We start from the raw sequence: 19,788 nt of genomic DNA, 5'->3' as shown, positions 1-19,788 counted from the left end.
AGGGGTCCCTGGGTGGCTCAGTTGGTTAAGTGTCTGCCTTAGGCTCAGGTCATGATCCCAGGGTCCCAGGGTCAAGCCCCGCATTGGGCTCCCTGCTCCGCGGGGGCCTGCTTCTCCCTCTCCCTCTGCCTGCCACTCCACCTGCTTGTGCTCTCTCTCTCTCCTCTTTCTGTTAAATAAATAAATAAAGTCTTTAAAAAAAAGAAAAAGAACTCAGAGATAGGACACAGTGCCAAAGGGAGATTGCCACCAGGCCTGGTCCTAGCAAAAATGCCACCTAAAGTAACTGCCTTTATTTTTTTTAAAGATTTTATTTATTTATTTGAGAGAGAGAATGAGATAGATAGAGCACGAGAGGGGGGAGTCAGAGGGAGGAGCAGACTCCCCGCTGAGCAGGGAGCCCGATGCGGGACTCAATCCCGGGACTCCAGGATCATGACCTGAGCCGAAGGCAGTCGCTTAACCAACTGAGCCACCCAGGCTCCCAGTAACTGCCTTTAGATACCCCCACCACTTTGGTGGAGACCCGACCCCTTCCTCCGGTAGCAGCAAATGGCATGCAGGGCTAACAAGTGATGAGCAGTGTCCATCAGGTGATTTATGAATGAGTAAGTTGGACTATAAGAGTTTCATGGTTTCATATTATCAGCACATAATGTGCAAAAGTCAGACTTGTAACAGCTAAGATCATGCTTTTGGCTTCACTAACTGACAAATGGTACCTTCAACAAATAGGCATCTTTTTTTTTTTTTCCTTTCACAAGAAGCCTGGAGGAATGCAGTTCAAAGCTGATGCAGAGGCTCAAAGATTTCAGGGATAAGAATTCTCTTGGTCTTTTTGTCATAGTCACAAGACAGCTGTTGTATTTCCGGGCATTGTATCCATTTTCAATGAAAAAGAAGGCAGAGAGCCACAGGGAGAAGGTGTGGCAATAGGCTCATTTATCCTTCTACCAAGAAAAGCAAAAGTCTTCTGGAACACAAAGAGGACACCCTTTCATGTCTCCTTGGATCATGAAACCAACCCTAGCTGCCAGGGTGGCCAGAAAGGCATAGTGGAGGCAGCAAAGAAGAAGGAGTTGGGGAGTATCCGTTGAGTTAACCATAATATAAAACTCTCTTCCTGTTTCCAACCTGGCATCTTAGACTAGTTGGAGGCCCAATGGAAAGTGTTAAGAACCAGAAGAATTGATTTTATGAAAGATTCTGAGCCCAAGTGGTGCTACTTTGGGGCCTAGCTGGGGAGATGGACATTCCCACCTGCTTTGCTGACACCAGAAGCATTTTGTGAGCTCTGAAGGACAATGTTCTTGGCTTGGGCCTTAACATTGCACAGCAGGCACCATAAAGTGGCGAAAGGCCCTCAAGCTACTTCCTGGGTAGACACAGTGACAAAGGGAAGCTAGAACAGGAAAGGAAAAACATAACAAACCCAGCAACCTCCACTCTACCGATGGTGAGTCTAACCAACCCCTTGGGCACTCTTGGAAATAAATAATTGGGGAGAAATGGAATTACTTGGGCAAGTGGAAGGTGGAGGCAAGATCAAGAACTTTGAGTTAATGACGTTAATAGGACTTTATGTGTAGCCACAAGCTGATATGGCTGTCTGGAGATTAGATCGTAATAGCAAAAACGAAAACAACTTGTAACTTTGAAATCAAAGTTTTGTTGCTTCTACAATAACCGACAAAAAAATAAAGATGTTTTAGTCTAGCCCACTACTGGACAATAGTTCCTGGCCCATGAACTTCTGCTCTCCCGGCTATTTCTGCCAAAAATGAGCTGTTTGTGACATACACAGCCCCAGCCCAGGGAGAGGATTGCAAACCCCAGGCCCTGCCTCCTTCCCTTTCTCCTTCCTCATCTGACTTTGGAGATGGTGCCTTTTCTCTGCACCTAAGTTTTCTGCAAAGCCCAGGCTCAGCCCAATATGGTTATGTGGTCTACTCTGGTTTCCCTTGTGGCTTTTAGATTCAGAATTCTGAGCTCATTTATTAGCAACTTCTCTGAATAGGCCATCTCATTCATTTGCTCATTCATTCATTCATTCATCATTCATCAAACATTCAGTAAGTGCCTTCTGTGTTCTTCTGTGTTTTATGTGCTCTACAGGGTCAAAGACAAATAAAATATTGTCCAGTCTCTGAGAATCTTAGACTCTCTAGGCACCTCATAAAAGTAGAATCATTTTGTGACTGGCTTATTTCACATAGTGTAATAACCTCAAGGTTCAGCCATGGTGTACCATGTGTCAGAATTGCCTTTTGGGGGGGGGGCGCCTGGACAGCTCAATTAAGTGTCCGACTCTTGATTTTGACTCAGGTCATGATCTCAGGGTCATGAGATTGAGCCCTGCATTGGGCTCCATGCTCAGCAGGGAGACAGCTTGAGATTCTCTCTCTCTCCCTGTCCCCCTGCCCCTCCCTCTACTCATGCACACTGTATTTCAAATAAATAAATAAATAAATAAATAAATAAATAAATAAATAAATAAAATCTTTAAAAAAAAAGAATTACCTTCCTTTTTAAGGCTGAATAATATTCCATTATATGTATATACCACATTTTGCTTATCCATTCATCTGTAATAGACACTTGGATTTCTTCCACATTTTGCCTATTGTGAATAATGCTACTATGACCATGGGTGTACAAATCTCTTCAAGCCCCTCCTTTCAATTCTTTTGGGGTACATATCTAGAAGCAGAATTGTTGGATCATAGAGTAATTCTATGTTTAAAACCTATAAGAACTTCTTTTTTATAAACAAAATAAACTGTAATGGTTTAAGTCATTTTCTGACAGTTTTTGTTACTTGCAGCCCAAAACCTCCTAACTGGTTTGATGGGGTATAGGGTGGGGAGGGAACCTTAGACAAAGGGAGAAGTTGGAGTACTGCAGATCTGTACTGAACTACCTGGCACATTTAGGGAACCACAAAGAGCTCAGCACATCAGCACATAAAGTGAAGGAAAGTATCTATTGCATCTATTGTTGAAATGACAGAATGCATCTTAGCTAGTTTAAGCAGGAAAGAAATGCATTAAAGGTACTGAGTAAGTTAGAATCCCTTGGAGGGTCAAAGAGTCAAGTTGGAACATTTTTCATCCAAGAACACCACCCAAGTTGCACATCTGGTCAACACACACAGGCACCGTCGTTTACACAGGATATGGTGGCCCGGACCTTTACCTCTACTGCCTGAGGTCTTTCTGCTGTGCCTTGCCATCTTCACCAGCAATGTCTTTTCCTTTTTCCTATTTCTCTCCTCTGAATTTAAGTCTCTTGTGGCTGTAAATCCCTGGGGGATACTGTGTCACATGCATGCATCCCAGTTTCCAGAAAGACTTTGACCTTGAGAAAGCTGGACACACACACACACACAAAAAAAAGACACATTGTTCTGAGGCTTGTTCAAATTCAGTAGGAAAGAGCACTGTGGTTGATTGGCAGCATGTGCCATGGGGATGGGAAAGGGAGATATGGGAGCTTGTCATGGACTGAATGTGCCTCCCACCCCCAATTCTTTTGTTGAAGCCCTCACACCCCATTGTGGCTATGTGTGGAGACAGGGCCTTAAAAGAAATAATTAAGGTTAAATGAGATCATAAGAACGGGGCCCCAATCATTATAGTGTCCTTATAAGAAGAAATACCAGAGAGTTCATCTCTCTCTCCACGTGAACACATCAAAGAAAGGCCATGTGAGGACATAGGGAGAAGAACCATCTGAAAGCCAGGAAAAGAGCTCTTACCAGAAACTGAATCGACCAGAACCTTGATCTCGGACTTGTAGCCTCTAGAACTGTGAGAAAATCCGTGTCTGTTGTTTAAGCCGCCCAGCCCGTGGTATTTTGTTATGGCAGGTCAAGCTGCCCACAGAATCATAGCACATGTCTCATGTGGTCCCCATCAATGCCAGAAAACTTCTACTCTGCAACTTCTTCATTAAAGGTTTTTAGGTAAGAAAATGCTGATTTGCATTCTTTTTTTTTTTTAAAGATTTTATTTATTTATTTGAGAGAGAGAGAATGAGAGATAGCACGAGAGGGAAGAGGGTCAGAGGGAGAAGCAGACTCCCTGCCGAGCAGGGAGCCCGATGCGGGACTCGATCCCAGGACTCCAGGATCATGACCTGAGCCGAAGGCAGTCGCTTAACCGACTGAGCCACCCAGGCGCCCACTGATTTGCATTCTTGAAAGACAACTCTGGTGGCAAAGTTGGGATTGCTGGGGAGAGGAATAGACAGGAAGTAGACAGCCTACTTAGGTGTGTCTCAGTAACTCAAGGGAAAGAGGATGAGAAGCTGAATGTGGCAGTGGAGATGGGGAAGAAGATCAATTTGAAAGACATTAAATGGGCAGAATCTACAGGATTCAGCTGTTGAACATGAAAGACAAGGAAGAAGAGGAAAGAGTAATGACTCGCCAGTTTCTGGCTTGGACAGTTGGGACAGGTGACGGTACAATTCATCCAGGTGAAATATGGAAGGAGGAACAGATGTGGGGAGAAAAATAAGTTCACTTTTACAAAAATCTCAAGTATAGGGGGCACCTGGGTGGCTCAGTTGGTTAAGTGTCTGCCTTTGGCTCAGGTCATGATCCCAGGGTCCTGGGATCGAGTCCCGCATTGGGCTCCCTGCTCATTAATGATATGGGAACACAGTGACTTTACAGGGGACAAATCTGACAGATTTGTCCGTGCTAACCAAGGGATCAAAGTTAACATCTCCAGTAATGGAATAGGATGTACTAAGAAGAAGCCGAGCTTTGCTTATGTAGTTATTCCTGCCCAAAATGCAAGATACAAATTGAAGGACATTCTGCAGTGTAACTGGCCTGCACTGCTCAAAAATATCAAGCTTGTGAAAGACAAGGAAAGACTGAAGAAAGGTCCCAGATTAAAGGAAAATAAATGCACACAGCCACTGAATGCAATAAAGATCATTACTGGGACAATTGGTGAAATTCGAATAAAGGATATAGGTGAGCTAACATATTGTATCAGTGCTAATTTCCTAAGTTTGATAACTGTGCTAGTTCTTGTAAAGAACTCTTGTTTTGGGGAAATACGCACTGAAGTATTTAGGGGTAGAGGGGTCATATATTCTCTATGAGGAGGGGATGGCAAAGCAAAAGAGCAAATATTTGTAAATGTTAACATTTGGAGACTTGGGAAAAGGGTATATATAGCCTAAAATTATATTTAAAGAAAAAGTTTTTTAAAAGAATACATTTTTAGGGACACCTGAGTGGCTCAGTCAGTTAAGTGTCTGCCTTCGGCTCAGGTCATGATCCCAGGGTCCTGGGATCGAGTCCGACGTCAGGCTCCTTGCTCAGCGGGAAGCCTGCTTCTCCCTCTCCCTGCCTGCCGTTCCCTCTGCTTGTGCTCTTTCTCTCTCTCTAACAAATAAATAAAATCTTTAAAACGAAAAGAATACATTTTTGGGCTTGACGAATTAGATATAGGTACTTGTGGTTATTGGGATTCAGCATATTTTTTTATTGAATAGGGTTAGCATTCCTCCTCCATTCCTAGAGAGCGAGGGCGCTTGGCCAATTTACCTCTTTCACCTTCAGGCCATCTAACCTTCATTCTCCCTCCCTGGTGCCTTTGGAGGCCTCACCTGCCCACCCCCCCCCCCCCCCCCGGAGGCATACACTAGGCAGGCCATCACTCTGCTTTTCCCAGGAACAGCCCATCATTCAGCTTCTGAGGCTTCATGAGCCCTGGGGATGAGAGTTCCCTGGACTAGGCCTTCCTGGAGGGAGCATCCTTCCCTTGCTGTCTGCAGTTATGATGCCCTTCTGTTCCACTCTCGGGGTTCCAACCTCATCAACTTATCATCCCTTGTGCCTCATGCTCCTAGACTATCCTCCCTTCCGGAAGTCAGAGAGGGTCTCTGAACCACTCCCTTCCAAGAGCAGAAGGCCTTCCCCAGCCAGTCCCCTTTAAGGCCCATTTCTTTCTCAGGCAGGGTTAGCCTCTCCTTTCTTACTTCCCTGGTGTGACAGGACAGTACTGTAGGTGCCTCCTCACACCCTAATATGAGAGACCAGACCCCCTTGCAGAATCTGCAAGAGTCTGGGACACCCATTCTGTGGGCTAGTTTTACCATCTCCCCACTCTGGCCTATCACATGAAGAGGGTAGAAAAGTCTTCTGGAAAAGGTTGTTACTGTGCTATCAGATTGCATCAGTTAGAATCCCCGATATCCTATTTACCAGCTGACTCACCTGCAGAGGTCTTTCAACCTTTCTGAGCTTAGAGACATTATCGATAAAATAGGAGAAACAACAACAAAAACACCCATAAACAACAATATCAAGCCACATGAAGAGCCTGGCACATGGCACTCTTAGTTCCTGTGTTTTGTCGGCCGGGGGCGGGGGCGCGGGGGAGATACTTTTCAGAGAAGTTCCCCTTGGGCATGTCTTGTTGCATCTCTCTTTTTATTGATGTTTCCTCACCCTGAGCTTTGCTTCAAGAATGGGCTTTGGACCAGCCCTGTAGCCAGCTCCTTGCTAGTTCCATCCAATTTCCTTTCTTCTTCCTCAGAGTTTAGAAGAACACAAAAGCATCATCTACCCAACCACCACTCCACTGTGCTCCCAGGGCCCTGGGGGGGAGGCTGAAAGGTGACAGCAGTATCCAACTTGCCATGAGTACAGCCAGGTGGGTATTAGCACCAGCCTCCTTCGCTGACCACCATGTGCCCGCCAGGGGAGAGAGAGAGAGTTCTTGGCCTCGGGAGACCACAGCTATATCTTCAGGGCATGAAAAGCAGCTGTGTCATGACCTCAGGTCTTCTGTCTTGGTTCTCACCAACTGGGTGGAGCATGTCTCCAGGATCCACAGTGAAAAACAAATCTGCCCAGACAAATATAGACATTTCTCAAGTGCAGAGTAGCCCATGAAACAAGTACACGATTGCCTGACTTTTCCAATATTCTTCTCAGATCCATCGATTCATGAGTATAAATTGACAAGACAAGTACAAGGGACGTGAAATGGATATGCCATCAAGTTCAAAAGGAGAGAGGCTGAGAGTCTGAAGTCAGACTGGCCTAAAGGCATAGACAGTCCCATGTTCCAAAATTCAGGCCATTAGTGTCCTCCTCCAGGAGCTGAGCAAATGTGAAAATATTTTTAATGCAAGAGCTGGAGGCTTTAGGATAAAGATTTGTCCGTGTTTTTGGCCACATCCTTGTTATAGTCCTGTTTGGTCTTTAGGTAAAATGTTAAAGGTACACTTTGAATATTTTGCAAAATACCCTGAATATCTAACTTCTCGCTTCACCTTCCTCTACTCCAACTTTATCCAAAAAAGAAGAGTGTAAACTGGATTTAGAGGCTGCTTGTACAATGCAGCTGTGTGCAGAAAGTTTAATACACAAGCAGTACTCTAATGACGGGAATGAGGAAATCAAGTCATCAATGACCAAAAGAACTTGCCTTCCTACCCATCCACTGGAAACAGTTATGTCTCATGAGTGTGCAGACCTATGAAAATGATCTACATTTAAATAGTTAAAAGAAAGCATATTTCTCTTCCCTGACTCACCAGAAAGAAGGCAATTAATAACTCAGGATCAGGAGATACCCCTCACATTGCCATGTTATAGGTTGGAGGGTGCTGATTCAAAACGATGCTGTGTAACTAAGTTCCGAAATTAGTTTTTCGCTGCAGGACATAGTCTTCTTAAGAGGCAATGCAGTTTCCCTACCTCAGCCACCATGAAGCAAGCCAGCTTATGGGTGAAAATGACAATGGGTTAAAAGCTGGTGAAGAAATAGGGAAAGACATAGTAGTGAATGGTTGCTCATCAGAATGGAGGGGGTAGAGATAGGAGTGATGTTAAACACATTCATTAATAATTTGGGGAAGGAAGTGAAGTGCAAGTTTGTATATGATGCAATATTGTTCCAGTTGCAAAACATCATGAAGAAATGAGAGGAACTCTAGATGAATTTAAAACACAGTGTAAAGGCAATAAAGGGAGGGAGATGGGACAGACTTCTTGTAATGGTACTGTGAGTAAATTTCATTGGTCTTCATGAAACTTTATTTCCCGAATATTTTACATTAAGGAAACACTAATTCTGCTAAAGATCTCTGCAGAGCAGGCCAGTATCAGTAAAGGAATATTAACATCCTTAAATATTTATTCAGAATTAGAATAATTAGGAATGATTTCCCATGGAGGAAAAATGGAGTTTCTGGGTCTTAGTGAAAAAGTATGATAATTCTGAAACCTGCAACAGGAAGTCAGGGGAAAAAAAAAGTGGAGTGTCACTTCATGTAAAATTGCCTTCATACCTTTATTAACAATTTAGTAACGGAGTTATGAACTTGGGGTTAAGCTAGTGAAAAAGAAGGGAAATGAGAATCTGGTATGGCTATTTTTTTTTAAAGATTTTATTTATTTATTTGAGAGAGAGAGAGTGAGAGACAGAGAGCACAAGAGGGAAGAGGGTCAGAGGGAGAAGCAGACTCCCCGCTGAGCAGGGAGCCCGATGTGGGACTCGATTCCGGGACTACAGGATCATGACCTGAGCTGAAGGCAGTCGCTTAACCAACTGAGCCACCCAGGCACCCCTGGTATGGCTATTGATATTTTATTTTAGTTTTTGGATATTGATATTTTATTTTATTTTATTTTATTTTATTTTATTAAGATTTTATTTATTTGACAGAGAGAGAGAGAGAGAGCACAAGCAGGGTGAGTGACAGGCAGAGGGAGAAGCAGACTCCCTGCTGAGGAAGGGAGCCCCATGAGGGACTCCATCCCAGAACCCTGGGATCATGACCTGAGCTGAAGGCCGACGCCTAACCAACTGAGCCACCTAGGGTCCCTTGGATATTGATATTTTAGAGAAAGGAACAAACCTTTAAACACCAGCTTTTAATTTCAAATTACAGGCTCCTACTAAAGTTTCCCATTCCTATTTTAACCATTTGGACAGGTATGATAATGAGTAATAGAAAATAGAATTTTCATAAGAGGAGAGCTTCAAGTCTGCAGCGTGGATAAAGTAAGTGGACTAATATGATTCAATCCATTCATTCAACAGTTATTTATTGAGGGAGTTAGAAACGAATCTAGAAGAGATAAACAAGGATACAGATACATAATGCTATGCAGAAAATGATCACTGCCACGAAAAGGTACAAATAAGAACCTTCGTCTGTGAGAGAAAGAGACACATGGATGAGGCAACATTTGGAAGGGCAGGGGGAAAGTCACTCCTAGAGGGCTGGTGGGAAAAGTGGCACAGTGTGGCTGGAGCTACAGGGAGTTAGGTAGCCTGGGCCCAGTTTCAACCCTGAGCACTTGCCTGAGAAATCTGAACTTTATTTTCTGGTTGTTTATAGCACTCTTTGTGACCTGTGGTGTCGCTTGTTTGCTGGGTGAAGGGAATGAATGAAGCCATTGATGTTTTTTTGAGTAGACCAAGTGGCAAACTCCAATTTTTGCTTTAGGAAGATTAATTTAAGTGGTATGTGTAGGAGGAAAGAGAGAGATGAGAGATCTATTATAAGCGTTCCAGTCAAGAGCATGAGGTAACATTTACTGTGCTAGCCCTACTACGTGCCCCGGATTCTACTAGATGCTTCACACACATACTTTCGATAATTATTTCATCCTGATAGTAGAACTTTGAAGAAGGAAGAAGAAATATAGCATTCCCATTTTGTTGTTAAGAAACGGGTTCAGAAAGGTTGAGGAATGGGGCGCCTGGGTGGCTCAGCCGTTAAGCGTCTGCCTTCGGCTCGGGTCATGATCCCAGGGTCCTGGGATCGAGCCCCGCATCAGGCTCCCTGCTCCGTGGGAAGCCTGCTTCTCCCTCTCCCACTCCCCCCTGCTTGTGTTCCCTCTCTCGCTGTGTCTCTCTGTGTCAAATAAATAAATAAAATCTTTAAAAAAAAAAAAGAAAAAGGTTGAGGAATTTGCTCAATGCCACTCATGTAAAAGTGGTCGAACTAAGCTCCAACGTAAGTCCTTCTGCCTCATAAGCTCATGCCTTTTTAAAAACAAAAAACAGAGGCGCCTGGGTGGCTCAGTCGTTAAGCATCTGCCTTTGGCTCAGGGCATGATCCCAGGGTTTTGGGATAGAGCCCCGCTGCAGCATCAGGCTCCCTGCTCAGCAGGAAGCCTGCTTCTCCCTCTCCCACTCCTCCTACTTGTGTTCCCTCTCTCGCTGTCTCTCTGTCAAATAAATAAATAAAATCTTTAAAAAAAACAACAAAAAATGAACAAAAAAAACCCCCATAACATGTTGACACTACTCAAGTAAGGATGAATTTAACAAGTACAATGATAGGGAATGGAAAGAAAAGAAGAAAGAAAAGCGATTTTGGCAGAATCAGAAGTGTGTGGCAGTTGAAAACAGTATAGGGGCAAGGGATTACAAAAAGAGTCTGAGTCTCTAGCCCAGGTAACAGACCATGGCTGTGAACTCAGATTTGCAAAGGAAGATAGGGAGTTCCGTTTGGGACTTCTTGTTGACATGACAGCAAAACATCCAAATAAGGGGTGGTAGGTTCACTTTCTCCAACAAGTGTACAAGTCACGCAGCGGTCCCCCACAGCACACATGGAAACGGCAGTGTCACTCCTCAGCGACAGACACAGACTAAGGCCGTTCTTCCTGGCTGTCCGGTCTTTGCACAAGTGACTTCTCCTCCTGGCACATTTGTGCCTCTCCCCGCTGACCTTCAGTTCACTCCTCAGTGCATTTCCCAGGAAGGCCTTCCCTGACTCTCCAGTTTCCTCATCTAAGGGCTTTTCTCTATGCCTCTGTCCTTTTCTCTAGTGCCTCTGTGTCTCTGCCAGACTGAGCGGCTGGAGGAGGGCTGGGGCTCTCTGAGGCTATCATTAAGTCTGACCCTCAAAAAGTATTTGTTGACAGACTGAATAATTCCTATTGTTGCCCTGGAAAACAACTACCCTGCCCTATTAAGTCACAGTTTCTTTCCTCTTAGGGCAGTGCAGTTAACAACCTCAAGACCAGGAAATCATCTTCCTCATCTCATACCAGGGTATTATTCATGCAGTTTACTCACTGTAAAGAGGTCCCTTGAAATAAAGCTAACAACTAGTCAAAGATTTACGAATGTCCTAGTGTCAATCAACTTTTTAGCAAGCCCACTGAGGGGGCGGGAGGGGATGGGACCCATCCTTCTTTGCTCTTTCTGTTTCCAAAATACACAAGGGATGGTAAGAGCTTCAGAATTTTTACGTGGGAGGCTCTCCCGTGCTGCTCTCATGTTGTAATTGGGGGCTATGATCCTTTTTTTGAACCAGCTTTTGCAGAGCAGTGTTCTTACTTAAAGTGAAATTTTGTGTGTGTGGTGGTGTGGCTTGCGGGTAGGGAGCATGCGGATGTTATTTGGGGAATCTCTAATACACCTCTTGGCTCTTTTTGAATAAGGTAGCTGTGAGGTCCTCTCAACTGTCAAATTCCATTGTTTTCTTTCCACAGGGAGTTCCCTTGAGTGTTAGAAGCTGTGAAAGTCGGCTTGTGGTGGGGAGCCTAATTCCCAGAAGGATTTGGGGATCTCGAGAAGGCTGAGGTTTTCCCTCGTGAGGTTTCAGGGCTGCTCAGAGCCACGACTTGGAGCCGCACTTGGCTAGCGCCTGGGCTTTTATGGGGCAAAGAGCAGGAAAGCCAGGACTTCGGTTCGCGCCTGGGCGGCCGGGGTTCGGGGCGGCTGAGCGTGGGGGTGGGGGTGGGGCTGGGGGGGCGGACGGCAACTGCAGGGACCCGGGTGGGGCGGGGGCAGGACAGGGGCGGGGCGGGCGAGCCAGGCTGCGGCCCGGGGGCGGGGCCAGGCGCGCCGCTCGCCCCAGCCTAGGCCGCCGCTGGGCTCCGCCTCGCCGGCTACGCAGGCGGCGGGGCTGCGGCACGGGCCGGGCGGCACCATGGCGGCGGCGGCGCCTGCTGCTGCGGCGGCTTCTTCCGAGGCGCCGGTGGCGACTGCGACGGCTGAGCCCGGGGCCGGGGACGAGGACAGTCGAGAGGTCCGAGTGCTGCAGAGCCTGCGGGGCAAGATCTGTAAGCGGGGGCCGGGCTGGGGGACCCACCCGGCGGCCGACGGGGGCCGCCGCGGGGCTGAGGGGGCGGCGGGCGCGCGGGGGTGGTGGCGCCGAGCCGTGCTGGGATCGCGGGGCGGAGAGGGGACCTGGGCAGACGGGGCCCGGGGCCCGTGCCGGGGCCGGGCGAGGCGCACGGGGAGGGCCGGCACGGGTGAGGCTGGAAGGGGGGTGTGTTGGGGGAGGCGTCGCCTCGACGGGACGGCGTGGGCTGGGGCTGCCCTTGTCCGGATGGAGTGGAGAGCTGGGAATTTGCGTGGAGGGGGCGCGCGGAGCAGCGCCGGCCTGAGGGGCTCGGCTTTGGGGCGCGGCCTGGACGTGGGGACGCCCCAGCCGGGGGCGTGAGCCGGGGGCGTGAGGAGTTTCCGGCCGCCCTGGGACGCAGGCCTCCGGGCGGTGCGGGCGCCGGGGAGCGGCCCCGAGGTGGGAGCGGAGCGGTAATTACGGGAGGCGCGGCCGGAGGAGGAGGAGAAGGAGGAGGAGGAGGAGGGCGAGGGCGGGGAAGTGGGGCTGGCCCGAGGGGAGGGGGCTGCCTGCTTCCTGGGCTCACGAGCCTGTTCGAGGTTGAAAAAGGCGCCCTGAGCTGGAGGAAACAGGCCGCCCTGGGACTCTGGTGACCGCCGCTCGGGGTTTTCGCCAGTGAGCGCGCCGGGAGGGGCTCGGGGCCGGACACCTGTACTTGCCCCACCTCGCTGCGCCGAAGACTTGGATCGAGAGACTGTGTGACTGACAGGGACTTAAGACAGGATGTAGTGGCTTCCTGTGAGCAGGTCTCAAAACACAGTCATCCAGCCCGCCCTTAACCCACTTAATTCCTTTCCTTCTCATGCATTTAATTGTTACTTTTGTGAGCGAGCCATATTAGTTGACTTAATGCAAAATTTTTGCTCAGAAGCTCTGAGCTTTACAGTAGACCATTTGAATTCAGTCATTTGGACATTTGTTTTTAAAAAGTGACTCTGGGCGTCAGAGTTACAATTTTTTCACAGTAGTTTATTCGGAGGAAACGCCTTTTTTTTTTTGCTATTTGTAAGATATATCAATAAAACTTATTTTTGCTTTTGTAAGAAATCATCCTCATTTTCTTTATTCATTATTCTCAGAATGGAAATGTGCTTCATCTTTCAGGTAAATAACCCTTAGTAAGAGGAGTACTTTTTATTTTGTAAGAAGAAAATCTAATTGCAATAAAATGGCTAACAATGCTCTTTGGTGGCACAGGATGTAAAATTTTCCTCTTCCTGAATAGTGATATTATTAATTGAGCTAGGATTCTTCCCCTTTCCTCTTTTCAAGTTGCTCCCCTCTTCAAGTACTGAGATTTTATTAAATCTCAGAGGCAGACATGTTAAATTTTCTCATCTTTTTGTTCCCAGAAGTAGTCCTAGGCAACTTAAGATCGTGAGTACAGTTCTCAAAACCTGGAAAATGATATCAAAGAAATAGATCTTGTCTATATCTAAGTTCCCAGTATTAAAATTACTTTCTGGGGCGCCTGGGTGGCTCAGTCGGTTGAGTGTGGTTGAGTGTCTGCCTTCGGCTTGGGTCATGATCCCAGTGTCCTTGGATCGAGCCCCACATTGGGCTCCCTGCTCAGCGGGAAGCCTGCTTCTCCCTCTCCCACTCCCCCTGCTTGTGTTCCTGCCCTCGGTATCTCTCTCTGTGTCAAATAAATAAATAAAATCTTAAATAAAATAAAATTACTTCCTAGGGTATAAAATCTTCAAATTTCAGATTAAGTCTTATATTTAATATTTACATATATCTAATTTAACATTTGGGAAAGCTATAAATGGGCCAGAGTTCCCCCCCTTGGTCTAATTTTCCAAATTTTACCACTTTTACATTTTAGTGTCACTTGATGCTAGGCACTGTTCATTGGAGTCTCACTGATTTATAGAGCTGCAGGTTATACCATGGAACTACCCTACATACATCTTGGAATTGAGAGTTAGGGTTAGGCTCTTCCCAGAAGGACTTAGCTGCCCTGCACCTTCACCTGCACCATAACAAAGATATCACAATAGGAGATATCACTGTGAGTGAAACTCATACCTACAAATACAAAAACACAACTTTGTTTTTGTGCCTTAGAACAACCCACTACCCAGATTTGGAGATTGATCATCCAGTTGCTGGGAATGATATTACCACTTTAACCATAGTCGGGGTATCGTATTTGTTATTTCAGTCTATTTCTTGCTTTTGGAATTGCTCGGCTTATAGCTCAGATCACTTACCTGCTTTTTAGAAAAAGTGTATTAAGATACTTATATATGAAGCTTCTTTGCATCTCCCTCTCCATTTCTTTGCCCTTCTTTTGGCTGGTATAATCCAGAGTTGGTTGACCTTCAGAACCCTGTGAAGACCTGCTGTTTTCTGTTTCCCTGAAACTGACGTGTGGGTTTTACAGGGTGGGGGCTGGAGGGCTGGAGGAGTCATTAGCAGGTGCTAAAGTCACAGAAATGGGATGGTGGTGATTCTGACAATGAAGATACTAAGCAGCTTGAGGGTGTGGATAACCATGTCAGCTTTCCTTTTCATCATACTGGGAGACCTCAGAGGATAGCCTGATAGTACCCACTAGACTGGATATGTGCTGGCAGATTTCAGACTGCTGTTTCAGAGCCTCTAACCTGGAGAGTTAGAGCTCCATAGGGCTCAAAGTGAGCCTCAAAGGAACGTCTTTTTTCCTAGACCTGGGTAGGACCCTTCAACTCCAAATGCTACCAGCAAAAAGTGAGGACAGATTAGATTTACATATCTTTAAAGTTCTAGAGTTAATAGTCTACAACCTTCTTTAGGGGTTTCATTCCAGTATTTGTTAATTTTCTCATATCCTTCACAAGGTGAAATAACCAGATTGACAGATGGGAAACCCATTTTGTGGTCAGTTTCAATCAACTAACATTAGCAAATCCAGTGTTGCTGATAACATTTTGTCTTCTATGCTGATCTCAATTCCCTGAAGTCGTTTTAGTGCCCTAGGAAACCATGGCCACAAATGGTCAGCTTCCCTAATATTCAAGAGGCAGGCATGGTTATTGAAGTCCTAGAGTTGTCATATGAACCCTTGATAAAGGAAATTAAGGTACTACAGACTCCATCCTTTGGTGTGAACTGCCTTGCAGTGAGTGGCAGGTATGCTTAGTATCTGGAGCACTTTTGCATTGCCCCCCCCCCCCCCGCAAGCTAAAGAGAGGGGTTGGAGCTTTCTTGGTTGTACTTTCCAAGCTTCATGCTGTTATTTTATGTCTTTTTGGTTACCGCTTTTTGTTAAGTTTGCTCTCATCTAATCTGCTTGTAATCAGAACGTAAGAATGTTGCTGAAAGAGCCCATGCCACCTTGTTCCTGGGTGTACCTGCTCAGGGGAGACCAGAATCTGAGGCTTGGTCTCCTCAGATTGGTAAGGGAGCCAAATCTGAGGATTTTTGTGAATATCGAGATGTGCAGTACAGTGTGAGATCTGTGGGATCATGATGTGTCCCAGAACCCACTTGGTCTCCTTGGTATCTCTAGATCGAATGATGTAGGGCTCTTTGGCAAAGTAGAATCTGTGGGGTCTGGTTAAGTGCTTGAGTTTGGAGGCTTGGTTAGGTTAGTCACCTGGATTTGAATCTTCTCTTAATTTTTTGTCCCTCTTTTTTTTTTAATTTTATTTATTTATTTTAGAGAGAGAGTGCCCATGTGCAGAAACCAAGAGTCGGATGCTTAACTAGTGACTGAGCTACCCAGGCATCCCTGTGCCTCTGTATTCTTGTGTGTATAATGGGTATAATAAAAATACTTATCTCACAGGATTGATTTGAGAATTAAATAAATCCCCTTCTCCAGTCATTTCTCCCCTGCTCCCCCAGGAGCTTGGTCAGACATGGACCATCTTTTGGGAAGGTATAAATAGGAGATAAAAATTAATCTTTATCTGATGTTCTTGTCAGCACTTAACCGGCATTTTCTGGTGTACAAAGCTGATTGAAATCAGAAGGACTGTATTCTGTTTCATACATTATTAGTTATTATTCACGTGATTTTACGCAGCTCACTTACCTTTTGAGCTGATCTTACTCATCTTTAAAATGGGAATAATGCTTCATCACTAGCCATTTTGTACATGTTGTTCCCTCTGCCTGGAAGTGTCTTTCTCCTTTCCTCCACCCCATACGTGTATCAGGGAACTCCTACACATCCTTCAAAAGTCTGACTTTTCAGATCACTTTCAAAGCTGCATGTGATCTGACCAAAGCCTTCTTTGGGGCGGGGCACCACCACCCCCATCCCTGGAGAGAAGGTGTTAGGCACTTGTACTTCTGGGGAGTTGTAATTCCCTGTCTTTATTCTAGCACATTTTATAAAAAATTGTTTATTTTCCCCATTAGACTGCAAGCTCTTCCAGGGTAGAATTCTTTTTTTTTTTCCTTTTAGCTATCCCATTGTCAGCATAATGCCTGGGACATAATAGCCCTTTAGAAAATGCCCTGCTTCTCACTATGTTATCCTGAGGAGGATTTGAAATACTAGATGTGAAACTGTTTTGTAAATTTTACAGATAAACTAGAAGATGATAGTATTGTTGAAAGAAAAACTACATGGGTCTGTGACAGGAAGTTCATCCCTTTCAAAATCACAGTGCCAATTGAGCTTATGTTTGAACTGATGCCAAAGTTGCCTCATTAGGAAAAGGATTAAAATTTTTAAATGCTGTGAGTGCTTATTATTAGGAGATTTGAATATTGTTACCTGACTGTACTCCATGAATATTGTTACTAATTGGTCCTGAGCCTGGAAAAGAAAAATCTCATAATCATACTTGATACAGTAAATGTTTTTATTTGTCATGGAAGGTTTGAATTTTTTGGTAGTGAGGTATAAATCAAGACATTTTATTGATCATGCAATAGAATTGAGAGGGAGAGGTTAAAAAGAGTTTATTCATGCTAAGAATTTATTATTATTAGATATTTGAATTAGATGAGTTATTTAATAAATTAATAGAGGGAAGATTGCTAAAAGGTTTGTTCATCCTAAGAATTCATTATTGTCAAAAATTTGAAATGAGATGATGAGTTATTTAGGATGGAGGAAGAATTCATCTTTCAGATGGATAGAAATGAGAGAAAAGGGTTCTTTGTAGAAGTTCACAGAGCAGTCTGCTAATCATTTGCTCTGAGGAAGACAGGAGGTAAACCTCAATGAGTTCATAGAGTTGTTTTTTTGTTTTTTTTTTAACTTAGAATTCTTTGAATAGCTGCTAAGAGACTGGAACTAATGTAGCTGAAATAAAACTATTGTTTTATCCTTTAATCTTAGATGCCAGTCCTATTTCCTTTTTAATATGCTTTATGAAATTATTTGACAATATCAGATTCCATGTTTTAGTTACTAATAAAGTTCTGTTCTCTTTTAAGAGCTGCTAACAGTTTTGTTGTGTAGTCCTCAATGTAAATTAAGACACTTCATGTATATTAAGAAATTTTTACAATAAAAAATTTAAAAAAAATTTTATGGTTTGTCTTTGGTTTTGTATGTTATTTCGGTCATCAAAAATCAGTAGCTAAAATAATATGCTTTATAACATTATACCAATGTACATGTAAACATCAGTGAACAATAATTGACAAATTTGTTATTGTGGACTTGGTGCTAGGAATATCATTAATGACAGAATGACTTTGGGCAAATTCTTTTTTTTTTTAAGATTTTATTTATTTATTCATGAGAGACAGAGGGGGAGAGAGAGAGAGAGAGAAGCAGAGGGAGAAGCAGGCTCCCAAAGAGCAGGGAGCCCGATGCGGGACTCGATCCCAGGATCCTGGGATCATGACCTGAGCCGAAGGCAGACGCTTAACCATCTGAGCCACCCAGGCGCCCGACTTTGGGCAAATTCTTTAACTTTGCGAACTCCCTATTTTTTCACTTGTAAAATGAGAGGGTTGGATGTGGTCTTTAACATCCCTTCTAGCATTAAGTCTTAGTTGCTTTTTAAATTGAACCATTTGCTTTAAGACATTACATTAGATGCTTTTATTTTAATGCTTAAATGTTTTTCCTATGCCTATTTTGTATAAGTTGCACTGCTTGAAATATTTTTCCAAGATTTATTAAGGTTGTTTAAATCTTAAAAAAAAATTTTCTGTGACTGTTAATTAATTTATTCAGCAGTATGTAATATCTGAGTGTCTGCTAGGGCATTAGCCCCTTGGACTGTGAATTGAGTGTAGGCTGTGAATGGGATGAAAAAGCTCTTACTAGTTTATCCTAAAGTCTTTATTAAACAACGGTTGCTTTTAGATATCTGTATTCTTTTTTTTTTTTTTTAAGATTTAATTTATGTATTTGACAGAGACACAGCGAGACAGGGAACACAAGCAGGCGGAGTGGGAGAGGGAGAAGCCAGCTTCCCGCTGAGCAGGGAGCCCGATGCGGGGCTCCATCCCAGGACCCTGGGATCATGACCTGAGCTGAAGGCAGACCCTTAACGACTGAGCCATCCAGGCACCCCAAGATATCTGTATTCTTAGAGAATTACTGAGGTTTAGAGCTGGAAGGTAGGGAACATATTGTGTCCCCTCGTTTTACAAATGAAGAACTTGACACTCAGATATTCCAAGTGTTACACAGTTAATGCCTGTGCCTGTTGGGCACTAGTTCATTACTATCAAAGTTCTTTCCGAAATGCTAGGTAGAATGAATTTGTCATTAGTATGAATGTTGCAAATGTACTGCATTTAATACATGAGGATTGTATTGCCTATGTAGTAATATATCCAGAAGTAGTAATACATTTTCACTCTGCCATCAATACACTCTCATCTGTTCCTTTTTTTCTTTAAGATTTTATTTATTTATTTGACAGAGAGCACAAGCAGGGGGAATGACAGAGAGGGAGAGGGAGAAGCAGACTCCCCGCTAAGCAAGGAACTCCATGTGGGGCTCAGTCCCAGGACCCTGAGATCGTGACCTGAGCTGAAGGCAGATGCTTAACCGACCCAGCCACTCAGGTGTCCCTTTTTAAGAACCTTGTGAAGTGGTTAGGATTAGTGATGAAACGGCTTGTGACCTAGATGGAGATTGAGCCTGGTTGTTTACCTATTTGTGTCATGCTATAACTCAGCTGTTTCCAGTCCTGACTACCCATCAGTGTCACCTGTGAACTTAAAAAAATTCTGCTGCCCAGGCTGTGCTCCAGACCTACTGACTCAGAATTTCTGTGGTAGTACTTGGACATCTCTGGGTTTGAAACGTCCCATAGGGAGTGATAATGGACCCCTAGGATGGAGAACCTCTGCTTTTGCCAGTTGAACAGACTAGCCACAAACTACCCAAGTGTTAGCAACCTGCTATATGTGACCATTTATTTTTTATATATTTATTTACTTATTCATTCATTCATTCATTCATGAGAGAAACAGAGTGTGCATGAGCATTGTGGGGGGAAGGGTGGGGGTAGAGAGAGAGGGAGAGAGAGAATCTTAAGCAGGCTCCACAGGGGGCTCAGTCTTAGCAACCCTGAGATGATGACCTGAGCTGAAATCAAGAGACGCTTAACCAGCTGAGCCACCTAGTAGCCCCTGTGTGTAACCATTGTAGAAAGTGTGGTGTGATCACAGGGAGGTTTTAATTAATTTATTTAATTTATTTGATTTTTTTGAGATTTGTTTATTTATTTGATTAGATAATACAAATACCTG

General features: G+C 44.4%; 1 protein-coding gene across 2 annotated transcripts in view; it reads left to right on the top strand.

Annotated features, from left to right (window-relative positions):
* The first annotated feature begins 11,882 nt into the window (after window positions 1-11,882).
* Window positions 11,883-19,788, top strand: part of RASA2 (RAS p21 protein activator 2) — a 124,425-nt gene continuing 116,519 nt past the window's right edge. For both annotated transcript variants that reach the window (XM_025881310.2, XM_025881302.2), the window contains exon 1: window positions 11,883-12,061. In XM_025881310.2, the coding sequence (XP_025737095.1) occupies window positions 11,929-12,061 (133 nt within the window). In that variant the 5' untranslated portion in view covers window positions 11,883-11,928. The remainder of the gene's footprint in view (window positions 12,062-19,788) is intronic.

The sequence above is a fragment of the Callorhinus ursinus genome, unplaced genomic scaffold (assembly GCF_003265705.2).
Source record: "Callorhinus ursinus isolate GAN/ISIS: 27379988/994484 unplaced genomic scaffold, GSC_fseal_2.0 scaffold1, whole genome shotgun sequence".
Taxonomy (NCBI): Eukaryota; Metazoa; Chordata; class Mammalia; order Carnivora; family Otariidae; genus Callorhinus; species Callorhinus ursinus.
The sequence above is the reverse complement of the archived record's forward strand: the minus strand, read 5'-3'. Positions and strand labels throughout refer to the sequence as shown.